The sequence below is a fragment of the Artemia sp. Qi Xiang Cuo genome, chromosome 20 (genome assembly GCF_049724085.1).
Source record: "Artemia sp. Qi Xiang Cuo chromosome 20, ASM4972408v1, whole genome shotgun sequence".
In the NCBI taxonomy this organism is placed as follows: Eukaryota; Metazoa; Arthropoda; class Branchiopoda; order Anostraca; family Artemiidae; genus Artemia; species Artemia sp. Qi Xiang Cuo.
Genome location: NC_142813.1, coordinates 43,898,863 through 43,911,988, shown reverse-complemented (window position 1 = coordinate 43,911,988; position 13,126 = coordinate 43,898,863). Strand labels below are relative to the sequence as shown.

The window sequence follows — 13,126 nt, the reverse complement described above, 5'->3', positions numbered from 1 at the left end:
ACCGAATCGCAAATCAAATTGAAAAGATATTAAAATAGTAAATGAACTTATACGTATGAGTTAGTAAATATATCCAAATAGTAAAATAGTTTGTCAATATAAATTTATTATTTCACTTATTTTGAAACTGATGGTCACTGCAATACACTGTAATTTATTCCAAATTTAATCCGGCTTAAATATCAATAGATGTTCACGGGTCAAATGCGAAATGATAACTATTTGTAATATTTGTGTATATACAGTACTATTTGTACTATAACTATACAGTACTATTTGTGTCCAGATTTTTAAAAGGGTGTATGTTGTTAAAAATTACTGAAAATTTTTCTCCAGCATACAAATAGCAGGCCAAACTATTAAGTCTTAAAAAACGAAAAGATTTAAAGTGTTATTTTCTTTTTCCCTAAAAAGACTATCTCAATATAAAACGAACAGAAATTAATTAAAAAAAACTTTTTCCACAACATAAGTTTTTCAAAGAAAAGTAAAGAACTCCATTAAACAAAAAATGAGCAAAAAGAAAATTAAATAATCTACCAAGCTCGAAACTACCACAAATCAGCATCGATAAGTAATGACACCCAAAACGAACAGAAATTACAATGAATAACCGAGTCAAACTCAAAACGAGCAGAAATTAACATAAGTTGGGCGCCAAACCCATTTGCCTTCCCAAGGCCAGAACAAAATTTGTACTTTACTTAAAAAATACAAATGAATGTGTATTGTAAGTTTAATGTAGATATACTGATATTTAGTAATCAAAATTTTAAAATTATTTGATTTATTAAAGTTTTAAAAATAAAAACATTTATATTTTTTTCAGTAAAATGCACATTATGTTATGGCCTTGGGAAGGCATAGGGGTTTTGAGCCCAACTTATGTAGTAAAATTAGTATGCAAATTTTGTTTTAATTATTCATGTACGGTGAGTCAATAGCAAAACCTGCATTAATTCAAAAACATTCAAAAATTAAATAAAAAAACAATTTTTTTAACTGAAAGTAAGGAGCGAAATTAAAACTTAAAACGAACGAAAATTGTTCCGTATATGAAAAGGGCTGTCCCCTCCTCAACGCCCTGCTCTTTACGCTAATGTTTTACTCTTTCTCACAACTCTATTTTTAAAACAATAAAAAACTTTAGCGAAAAGAGCAAGGCGTTAAGGAGGGGACAGCCCCTTTCATATACGGAATAATTTCAGTTCGTCTTAAGTTTTAATGTTGCTCCTTACTTTCAGTTAAAAAAAACTAGTTTTTTTTTATTTAATATTAGTAAGTCACATGCTTTTTATAATTTGAAAACGTGATTTCGGGAACGGTTGTCCATTTCACTATATCCTGATAATAAAATTAAAAAAAAAAATTATTTGCTTCATCAGATCTTGTCAGCTCTTAATTGCATCTTTTCCTACTTCTTCACAATTTGTAATTCAATAAGTACTTTAAACCCAAATAATTAGGTCAAGCAGCTATTTACTAACAGTGCTAAAATGTTTTTTTTTTTTTTCCTACTTGCTTTAATCAAAACTGAAAGAAGTAAAATACATTAAAAACAGGGATACAATAAAGTAACTACAGTAAAAAATAGTAACAGCTGTCTGTTTGAATAGTTTTTTTGAGAGAATACAGCTGCAAAAAGAAATCGGTACTTCCACACATAACTTGCATGCAACTTAGAGAAGGTTCCTATAACATAAGCTAAGAAAAGTGTCAAAGTATATATTTTGACCTTTGAGAAGGCCGTTAGGTAGGATGTCAATGGTTGAAAAGCGAATGATGGCGTTAAACACCAAAGCCGCACAATGTGCCACCTTGACCCTTCAGAGCGTAGACAACATCCAGTGTAGTTAGTTACAGTGTTTCTATAAGCATGCTTAGCGTAAGTAACAGCGTCGTGAATTACATTTTTGAGAAAAACTTTAAGAACGACTCTTGTTTCATCGTAAACTAGGCCAGAAATGCGTTTTGTTCCACCGCGGCGAGCCAATCTTCTGATTACTGACTTTAGGCCTGTTTTTTCACTCATCAATGTGCTAAGATCTTACATCTTTTGTCAGAAAACGCTTAAAAGTGAAATCTTTGAAGAAAGATCTTACATCTTTGGTCGTTTTTGTGCAAAGGTCTTTCATCATTCTGCTCTGATCAGCAGTCGGAGAACAATGATCGGAGAGTAGATCATCTATGTTTTCTCATCATTGTTCTATATGGCAAAACAGTGGCGGTCTTCACACTTTTTGCTAACATCAGTGAGCTGTAAGATCTTAGAACAAAGATGAGTTAAAAAACAATAATCTTTGCAGAAAGATGTAAGATCTTAGTGCTAAAAAAGAGGCCTTTTGTGATCCCTTGAAAGTTGTTATGAAGTCTGCGATGACTTTTGCACCTCCTTTGCCAAGTGAATAAATAAATGAAACCCATAACGAACAGAAATTATAATAAATAACAGAGTCAAACTCAAACTGAGCAGAAATTAACATGAAGGGTTCAAAACTCTATGCCTTTCCAGGGCCAGAACATAATTTGCACTTTACTGAAGAAATATTAATGTTTTTAGTTTTATAACTTTAATAAATCAAATAATATTAACATTTTGATTACTAAATATCAGTATATATATATATATATATATATATATATATATATATATATATATATATATATATATATATATATATATATATATAATAAGATGACAATGCACATTCGTTTTGGGTTTTATTCATTTATCGATGCTGATTTGTGGTATATTCACAATTGGTAGATTAATTGATTTTATTTTTGCTCATTTTTGGTTTAATGGAGTTCTTTACTTTTCTTTGAAAAACTTATTTTGTGGAAAAAGTTTTTTTATTTAATTTCTGTTCGTTTTACATTGACACAGTCTTTTCAGGAAAAAAGAAAATAATACTTTAAATCTTTTCGTTTTTTTAAAGACTTTATGGTTTGGCTTGCTCTTTGTATGCTGGAGAGAAATTTTCAGCAATTTTTAACAACATACACTCTTTTAAAAATCTTGATAAAAATATTAGTTTTTAATTTAGTTTCATACCTCCTCTAGTTGACCTGAAATAGAAAACTTGATACCATTCGCAAAAAAATCTGTTTACTTTCTTTGATAGATTGGATACACTCACGCTATTTTGATTTGGTTAAATTATAAGAGCAGAAGCAGCCCCGAAAGTTTGAACATAATACCTCCAGTCGTTCTTGGGATAGGCCTACTGCTGAGATGCCTTATTGGGAATTAGCATTAACACTGTGCATTTAGATTTAATCTTAAGGCAACATTTATTTTTTAAATATAATGGGCAAATAAAGGGATTGGCGTGGGAGGGGGACTAGTTGCTCTCCAATCACTTTTGACTATTAAAAAGGGCATTAGCCCTTTCTATTTTCAATCGAATGAGTCATTTTCGAAGTATTTACGACAACTCCTTCGATACGAACAGCCCTGGTCTAAAAAAAAAAAATAATAATAATATATTGTACCCACATTAATCTTTACTATAAAAATGACAAGCCTTCCAATTACTTTCGACTATTAAAAAGGGCACAAACCCTTTCAATTTCCAATTGAATGATTCCTTTTTGAAGTTTCTACGACGACGCTTTCTATAAAAAAAAACTTATAACTTACAACCCCTGCCCGGAGGGCTAGGGGGGAGTGTCATCCTCAAAAACATAATTTCCGGGCTTTTTAACTACGTCGAACAAAAAAGCTATCTCAAAATTTTGATTGGATGTGTTTGGGGAAATGGTGAGTGTGAGAGGGGTGCTATTTGTCCTCCAATACAATACGACCATTAAGAAGGGAACAGGCGCTTCAAACTTGGAGTTAAATTAATTTTATTTTAAGTGTTTAGCACCTCGTCATCTATAAAAAGTTTATATGCCCCCAGGGCATAACTTACAACCCTTGCCCCGGGGGCTCTGAGGGGGCTATCATCCTCAAAGACCTAGTTTCTGAAACTTTTAACTACGTTGAACCTAATGGCTATCTAAAAATTTGATTGGATGTGTTTGGGGAAAAAGTGGGTGTGAGGGCACTAGTACTTTGAATTTTCAATCGAATGAGCCCTTTTTCAATTTTTTTATGACAAAGCTTTCATTTAAAACCTTTTGTGTCCCCAGGGCATAACTTACAACCCTTACCCTCAGGGCTTTGGGGGGAGTGTCATCCTCAAAGATCTAATTTATAGACCTTTCAACTACGTTGAACAAAATGGCTATCTCAAAATTATGATTGGATGTGTTTGGATAAATGGTGGGCATGGAAGGGGTGTTAGTTGCCTTCAAATTATTGTCGACTTAAATTAAATTAAAAAGGGCGCTTGCCCTTTCAATTTCCAATCAAATGAGTCCTTTTTGAATTTTTTACGACAACACTTTCTATAAAAACCTTATATGCCTCCAGGGCCTAACTTAAAACGCTTGTCCTAAGGGCTCTGGTGGGGGGGTTGTCATCCTCAAAAGACCTAATTTCCAGAACTTTCAACTACATTGAACAAAATGTCTATCTCAAAATTTTGATTGGATGTGTTTGGGGAAAGGGTGGGTGTGAGAGGGGGGTTACCTGCCCTCCAATCACTTTCGACTATTAAAAATGGCACTAGCCCTTTGTATTTCCAATCAAATGGGCCTTTTTTGAAGTTTCTACGACAACTCTTTCTTTAAAAAACCTTATATACCCCCAGGGCATAACTTACACTCCTTGCCCTGATGGCTTTGGGGGAGTGTCCTCCTCAAAAACATAATTTTTAGCTGGAAATCAACTACGCTGAACAAAATGGCTGTCTCAAACTTTTGATTAGATGTGTTTGGGGAAATGGTGGGCATGGAAGGGGTGTTAGTTGCCTTCCAATCACTTTTGTGTATTAAAAAGGGCACAAGCCACTCCAATTTCCAGTCGAATCAGCCCTTCTCGAAGTTTCTACGACAACTCCTTTGATACGAAGTGCCCTGGTCTAAAGGGAAAAAAATAATAAATAATACATTGTACCAACATCGTTCTTTACTTAATAGTAGGGGAAAGATACGGAAAAAAATGGTCGAACCAGGAAAAAATTGGTATAGAAATAATTTTTGCACCACTGTGTTCAGAAAAGAGAGCTCTACAACATATCAAAAATCTAAATCTCCATCCCGTTGCGAAATTCCCTTTTTTTTCACGTTTTTTGCGCCTATTTTTTAGATATTTCCAGAATCCGAGAATGAGGAACCGTGAAAAGAAAAGTAGTTTATTGATGGTTTCCCTTTTAAGAAACGATTGTTTTTTGTGCTCTTTTATTAGACAGAAAAATAACTTTTAATAATTTAATTCTTTTTTTTTTTTTGTTTTTTTTTTTTTATTAATTAAAAAAAAAAAATAAAAAAAAAAAAAAAAAAAAATCAAGCGACACAGGATCACAGGGTATTTTTCGAAGAGGAGCACGAATTTTCGGTTAATTTTTCCCCATCTGAACAAATAGCCTACCGGCGTTCCGAATCCATTTCTTTTCCTACCGAGCTTTATTGGTGACGACATTTTCAGCCAGCTGGAAAGTCCCTTCTGATATTCACTTTCTGTTACACCATGCCTTGATCGTGCGCTCTTTTCAAAAGTGCTTCAGTCTACTGAATCCTTTCGAGCTACTCCTCTACAAAAAAACTCCTCAGATGGACAGTATTGCGGAGTCCAATTAGAGACTTGATATAAGAACGTTTTGTTTGTTTTTCTTGCCAATGAGTTCCTAGCGTAACTACTTGGAAGCGAAGAGGACTCGGAGGAAGGAAATACAGAAAGGAAAGAAGCCTCTACGCTCGTCCTACCTCTCTTTTCTGACACATATTTTATCAGCGCCATCTGTCTCAAGAAAACTTAAGTACAGCAAACAAGTCGCTAGAGTGCAGCACGGTCGACGCCGCTAGGCGGAACGAAAAAGCTATTTCTCTAGTGGAAGCGAGAGTACTATCGCCGGTCCCTTTCGCGGATGTGACTGTCAGATTTCCCTGGTCAAGAATCCTTAAAACACCCATGATACTCGACGCCGGCCCTCAATAAGATTGACAGTTCATTTATTTTAGTAACCTATCTGAACTGGGGAGGGTTTAGCTACAGATTTTTCGGTTCAGAATCAGGGTTTTCGTTGTAACATTCACCGACAACTCCACTTATTCCCATACTTATATTCAATTATTACTTATACTACTTATACTTATACTACTTATACTCACTTATTCCCAGTTCTCTTTTTTAGATGGCGGAGACCGCAGTTTTATGTCCCCTTTGTGAACGTTCAATAGACACCTCAGAATCGTCGGTACTGGCAGAAAAAGGAGCTACGGCAATCAATGAAGCTAGCAAAACGAGAGGTACCAGCATCTCTGTCAAGGCAGGGAACCAAGTCCATGTTACTTGCAGAAAGACTTTCACAAACAAAATATACCTGTCGAAAATTGAGAATGAGAGACGACGAACCTTGCAAGAAAAGACGGAAGCAGAAAAAGTGGTACTCCGATCACGGACTCCAAGTTTCAACTTCCAAGAGTGTTGCTTTTTCTGCACTACAAGGATAAATCTCAAAACTACCCACAGAAAAGGACACGAGTGGTACAAGGTTCGGACTAAAGACTTTGAAGAGAGTATAAAGGCAGTGTGCAAAAGCCGTGATGATGATTGGTCAAATAACGTTTTCCGCCAAATATGTGCAGTGTCAGACCTGCACGCAGCTGACGCAGTTTATCACAAAGCCTGTTTTTCAATATTTCAATTAAATAAGAGCCTTCCAGCCAGATTTGCAACACAAGAACTTTTTGGAATATTCGAAGATACTGAGCCAGATAAAAAACATCCAAAAAGGGGGAGGCCAGGTCAAGATGAAAGATATCAGGTGTTTTTGAAGCTGGCTACTTTTTTTAAAGAAAATGACGAAGAACAGTATACAGTCAGTGAGCTTGTTGTTAAAATGGGAGAGCTTTTTAATGGGACAGACCTTGAACCGTACTCTAACAAGTACTTGAAGAGCAAGCTTCTGGAATATTTCAGTGACCAGCTAGTATTTGCAACTATTGACGGTAAGGCTGACGTGGTGACATTCAAAGAAAAAGCATCAGCGATACTCCAGAATTTGTATTACTTGGACAAAACCGATAACGAAGAGAGTGAGAAAATCAAGCTTATTAGAGCAGCAGCAAAGATTATCAAAAGTGATATCAAAGGACTGCCAGCACAGAAGGAATCATATATGACCGCAAAGCAGATTTCTTCTGGAGAACAGCTGAAAGGCTCTCTACATATTAGCCTAATGGTGTTCTTAGATGAAATATTCGTTGGAACCGATATTTCCTTCAAAGTGCTTGCCATTGGCAATTCCATCGTTCAAGCAGCTCGCCTGCGTGCCCTCATTTGTCCACTGCAACTAGGCTTAGCAGTGCTTTTGGATCACCATTTCAAGTCCAGATTTCTTATTGACACTTTACACAGCCATGGATTCTGCTCCTCCTATGCTGAAGTCCAGAAATTTAAACGCTGTGCATCAGTCAATGATGAATCTAGCCTTGCAGGAGTTACCTCCGCACATGCTGTGCAGCATGTAGCTGATAATGCAGATCACGATGTTTGCACGATGGACGGAAGAAACACTTTCCATGGGATGGCTCTGCTAGCAACAGTCATGCCTCCTCTCATTAACAGCCGATCACCAATTCCGAGAGTTGAAGTTTCATTATATTAAGTAGCCCAAAAAGGAAAAATTTCCATCTACCCTTACCGCTTAAGTGAGACAGTGCTTTCAAAGGTGCAATATGAGAATATCCCTGCCAGAAATGTCAACGACCCGTATGCCTCACTCGATCAGCTCTGGTTAGCTACCAGTTTCCTGAATGTCCCAAGACCGAGCTGGAATGGATTCATGCAGTCAGTTTTCTCTAACGAAATACGTCATAAAACAGGAAACCTTCGCAGCAAGGCAAGCGTCTTGTTTTTGCCCATGATTGACCTCCCGTCTAGCAACGAATCCTGCCTTTACTCAATCTTGCGCTTTGTAGCTTCGCATGGCAGAACCTACGGATTCACACCCGTTCTCACATTTGACCAGCCGCTCTGGTGGAAGTCTATGAAGATCGTCAAGTCCGACACGACGAATGAGCTGAGTAGTATTGTTCTCAAGTTAGGCGGTTTTCATTTGATGATGAGTTTCATCAGATTCATGGGACACCTTTTGCAAGGTTCTGGTCTGAAAGAGGTTCTGCAATCGGTATATGTGACTGGTGCAGTGCCGCACATTCTTTCTGGAAAAGCGATTTCTAGAGCTGTTCGATCTCACATTCTCGTGAGCTCGGCCATTTATGCTCATCTCCTCGAAGAATAGCAAGCGACGTTGACGTCTCTAGACATGTCTACTGTCTTCGCTAACGTACTGGATGGATACCTCCCACCCGAAGATCTCAGTCATGATCCCCAGCTCAAGCAACTTGAAAAATTTCTCAAGCAGAGACGCCAAGACCTGCTGACTCAGAGAACTGCGAAGCTCTGGTTTCAGTATCTTGACATGGTTGGGATACTGCTTGAGTTCATACGTGCCGAGAGACTAGACCTGTGGGATTTGCACCTACAATCTGCAGTAGAGATGCTTCCGTTTCTAGCAGCATCTGGACATAACCTCTATGTCAAGTAGGTCTGGATATACCAGCAAGAGATGGCTAAGCTTCAAACTAGTCACCCACCAATCTTCGAAGCATTTGAACAGGGAGGTCACACCATTAGAAGATCAGAGCGACGCTGGGCTGGGCTCTCGGCAGATCTTGTCATCGAGCAGGAGTATATGAGAAGTCTGAAAACATCGGGCGGTCTTACAACTGGAGGTGGGATGACAGAACAGCAGAGAGCCATTTGGGTTCTGTCAAGACCAGCATGCCTGGAGATCAACCTCTTGATGCAAAATTTGACAAAAATTGGTTACTCGACAAGTGAGCAGCACCGCGACATGAGTTCCAGTAGAAAGGAGCGTGACTTCAACGATACCAAGAAGCTCGTGGGATACTTCAGAGAATCTTCTCCGTTCAGAGGTGACAATCGGCTTAGAAACATTGCCAACGGCATAACTTCTTCCCAAGATATTAATGTTGACGAGGCCGATGTGTCTGGAAAGTTGATTCTAAGTAAGATGACGGGAAAAACCTTGAAGGAGCAATTCTTCAAGAAAAAAGACCAAGTGACCCTAATGAATGCCAAAAAGGCGGGGTCCTCTGTGGTAGCGCATATAGATCCGGCGCTCCTTTTCCAGCGGTTTATAATAGTAGCCCAACAAACTGACCTCCGAGAAGAATACTTCAAGTACGAACTTTGTACGATTCCTCCTTCTCTTTTCGAAAGCGATGGCCTTATGAGAAAAGAAAATAAGCCAGAGCTTACAAAAGCGATCTTTCAGGCTTGCGGGATCGAGACTCAGTAACCCTCAAGACCCGCTTCTGCGTGTAACATCATCTTGGATGGTGGTTCTCTTCTACATCGAGTTCCATGGAAGGTAGGGTCAACCTTCAAGGTCATCTTTGCTTCATACGTCCATTACGTACAAGCAAGGTACCCTAGTGCAATCGTTGTGTTTGACTGATATGAAGGTGGTCCAGCAATCAAAGATGCTACCCATTTACGTCGAGCAAGGATGGTTGGCCGCCAAGTTTTTTTCACCGAAGAGATGACCCTCTGCATGAAGAAAGAAGAGTTTCTTTCATGTGAGACAAACAAAGGACGTTTCCTGAAGCTGCTCGGCAACCATTTGGAAGCCGTAGGTTTCCGAATTTTCCACTTGGAAGGAGACGCCGACGTTCTGATTGTAGAAAAAGCCGTAGAAGCTGCTAGTCTTACAGACACAATCGTGGTTGCTGATGATACTGACATCTTGGTTCTTCTGATCAGTCGATCAGATTCGCGTTCCGGGCGTTTATATTTCTCACCTGAAGCTAAGTTTGGTGGTACTAGTAAAGCTTGGGCTATTAGTGAGATGAAGCATAAGCTAGGAACAGATGTGAGCAATCTGATACCATTCTGTCATGCCGTGCTGGGTTGTGACACAATCTCTCACCTTTACGGAATAGGAAAGGGCAAAGCCGTTCAGCTGCTACTTTGCAACAAGAGTTTCAGGGACAGCGCTGCTATATTTGGCGACAAGCTCGCATCGCTTGACGATATTGTGGCAGCAGGATAGCAAGCATTGTTGATACTGTACGGTTGCCCTGATGTTTCGAACCTGGACACTGCCAGAAAGCTAATCTTTCACAGAAAAGTGAGCACTGCCACCACTTTCATGCATCCACAAGAACTGCCACTGACTCAGGTAGCAGCAAAGTACCAGTCGTTATGTGTCTACTGCCAAGTTCAAATCTGGCTCGGGAACCCAGTAGACCCTTTACGCCTGGGATGGAAACTGCAGGATAACGAAGTTTTTGCGCCAATAAAAACAGATCTCCCTGCCTGTCTCAGCTGCTGAAAATTATCAAATTCTCGTGTCGTATTGACGGCTGTGATAGTGAAAAGTGTACCTGTAAGAAAAACGGACTTGAGTGTACTATAGCCTGCCGTACCTGTAAGGGAAGCTCGTGCACCAATTCGAAGTTTCAAGAAGAAGAACTTATTGAAGAAGAATAACAAATAACTGTGATGATGAAAAATCTAGTTCCTACATTTTGATGATGTGCAATTTCTATATATTTGAAAAATAAGATAAAAGGTTTTCTCTGAACACATTAAGTTAGAACCTACCTTGTCTCATGGTGTTTGGCGCTGAGGTGTTTCGTCATTCCTGTTTATTGTTGTTTAGTCTTTTTTTTCTAAGCCTTTCGTTTACATAGCCAAATAGACTACAAGAACGACAAACTTATTCCGTAGTAGACCTTGATAAACGCTGGTAAGAGTTTTTTTCCCCAAAGACAAAGTTTTTTTTCCCCATTTTTTTTTTTGCTGATAAATATTTTTCTTTTGTTCAGGTAACGAAATGAGTATAAGAAATGAATTCAGAGCCAAAAGCTGATCTAAAAAGATGTGTAAAACATTATAGTTTACGTTTTTAATTTTTTCCCGGTTTTTGAGAAAAGAAATAAAAAAACATTAAAAAAAACAATTTCGCATCGAGCTAGAGATTTAGATTTTTGATATGTTGTTAAACATTTTTTTTCCGGTCCGGATGGTGAAGAAACCATTTCTATACCAACTTTTCCTGGTCAAAACTTATTTTTCTCCTACTATAAGCAGCGCGATTTGCGCTGCCTATGATATATTCATCTTTACAATATTGTGCTCCTACGAGGAGGCAACCCATAATTTATAACTTAGCTAGGAAGAGGTTTTTCAGCCCCAAAAAGGTCATCAAAATAAACCAAACTCAGAACGGAAATATCCATTCAGCAAAATCCAGTGCAAATGCTGTGGCGTTTACTAGGCTATATTTTGCTCGAGAGGCGCCATTCTTTAAGTTCACCCTGCAGTGTTGTTAGTCGTCACAGTTTTGGTTTGAGGTGTCATTTCTTTTTTCTTACCTACTGGGTTTCGAGTATGATTTTAGAACTAATTTCGTCATCAGTTTGTTACAAAACATGTATCCATCTTATGTTTCTGAAAGCGCTTGCGTAGGAAAAGTTAATGGTTACATTAAACCTAGGATCAATGACCACACTGCCATCTATGCTATGCTATGCCATCTATGCTATGCCATCACACTGCCATCTATGCTAGATTTTATATATAAAATCTAGCTATGCAATGACTAAATAGCGACGAAGACCACACTGCCTTTCCATCATAAACAACAAAATACAAGAAGAACAATAGGAAATTTGTTTTTCTATAAGACAGTGGGTATTTGGGTAACCGTTAGCTTGTAATTGGATTTGGGTTATCAATCAATAAGCGGAGACAATTTTAAAGTCTTCAGAACTGATAGAAATTGTATCATTTTGATGTTGAAAACATCACTTTATAATTTGACCGAATAGACTACAAGAACGACAAACTTATCCATGTGATACAAAACATGTATCCATCTTATGTTTCTGAAAGCGCTTGCGTAGGAAAAGTTAATGGTTACATTAAACCTAGGATCAATGACAAAACAAGTTAATATCCAAAGCAAACAGAAATTATAATAAAAATTCAATTATACTTAAAACAAACAGAAACTATTGGAAACAGGAGCAGCCCTAACAAAGAAAAACTTTTTTTCCCGTTAGAGTTGGTCAGCTACCACTGCAATCTTTCTGCTGCAAATCAATATCTGAAGGAAAGTCATGGTGGACGGAAATCCTAAAGAAGAAAATAATTTTTCTACAGGAAATGCTGCTACTCAGCCCTGGTTATGTCCTAAGCAATAATTCTAAGCACCAATGCCTTATAAAGACCAGAATGCTATTGTGCTTTACTGAGAGCAATTCTTATTTCGGCATGGAGAAAATGCTTAAAATGTATTTTGTTTTCATTAAAGTGGAAATGACGTTCTCGTCTTTATGTGGCATAGCGGAAGTTGGCGCTATTCCTGTTTATTGCAGTTTCTGTTAGCTCAAGTTTAACTTAATTATTAATTGTAATTTGTTTTTTGGGGTTTCACTTGTTTATCGATAGGGGTTTGTGTTCGTGTATATGTTTAATGGATTAACGATGCTTTTTGACAGTTAAGGTCCTTGGCTTGGCTCTGCAGTAAGTTGCTACAGCTGAGTTCGAGCACTATGTCCCGTATCACCAAGCTGAGATCAAACCCACTGTGCCACCACAGAATAGATTTATGTTTATTTTTCACCTGAATTGCTCTTGGAATTTTCTTTCAATCGTCGTAATTTAATGTAGATTTTTACTTTTCGTTGAACGTATTATTAGGATTTGTTTTTTAATATTTTTGTAGGGTAAAAAGTCAGTATAATAAACCGATTCTTTTGATATATCTATTGGTATCAAAATTGCGTTCCGGTTACTATTGAGCCCTTACTTACAAGGTCGCTCCTTGCTTACAGTTGTAACCACGAACTGTTTGATTTAGTGAAAGGTTCTTGTGAAATTATTGAATTGCAATGCTATGGTTGATATTTTTGGAAAAATGAGACCTTGTCAGTTCCCAGTGTTGCAACAAAACTGTAAATTACTTTTAAGCTTAAGTTC

General features: G+C 37.7%; 1 protein-coding gene across 1 annotated transcript; it reads left to right on the top strand.

Annotated features, from left to right (window-relative positions):
* Positions 1-8,681: 8,681 nt before the first annotated feature.
* On the top strand, positions 8,682-9,437 carry LOC148940247 (uncharacterized). The gene has a single exon (XM_089106110.1). The coding sequence runs from the start codon at positions 8,682-8,684 to the stop codon at positions 9,435-9,437; it is 756 nt and encodes a 251-aa protein (XP_088962236.1).
* Positions 9,438-13,126: the final 3,689 nt, after the last annotated feature.

Excerpts from the sequence above, each read along its gene's own strand:
- LOC148940247 (XM_089106110.1), top strand. The coding sequence starts at position 8,682 with ATGGCTAAGCTTCAAACTAGTCACCCACCAATCTTCGAAGCATTTGAA.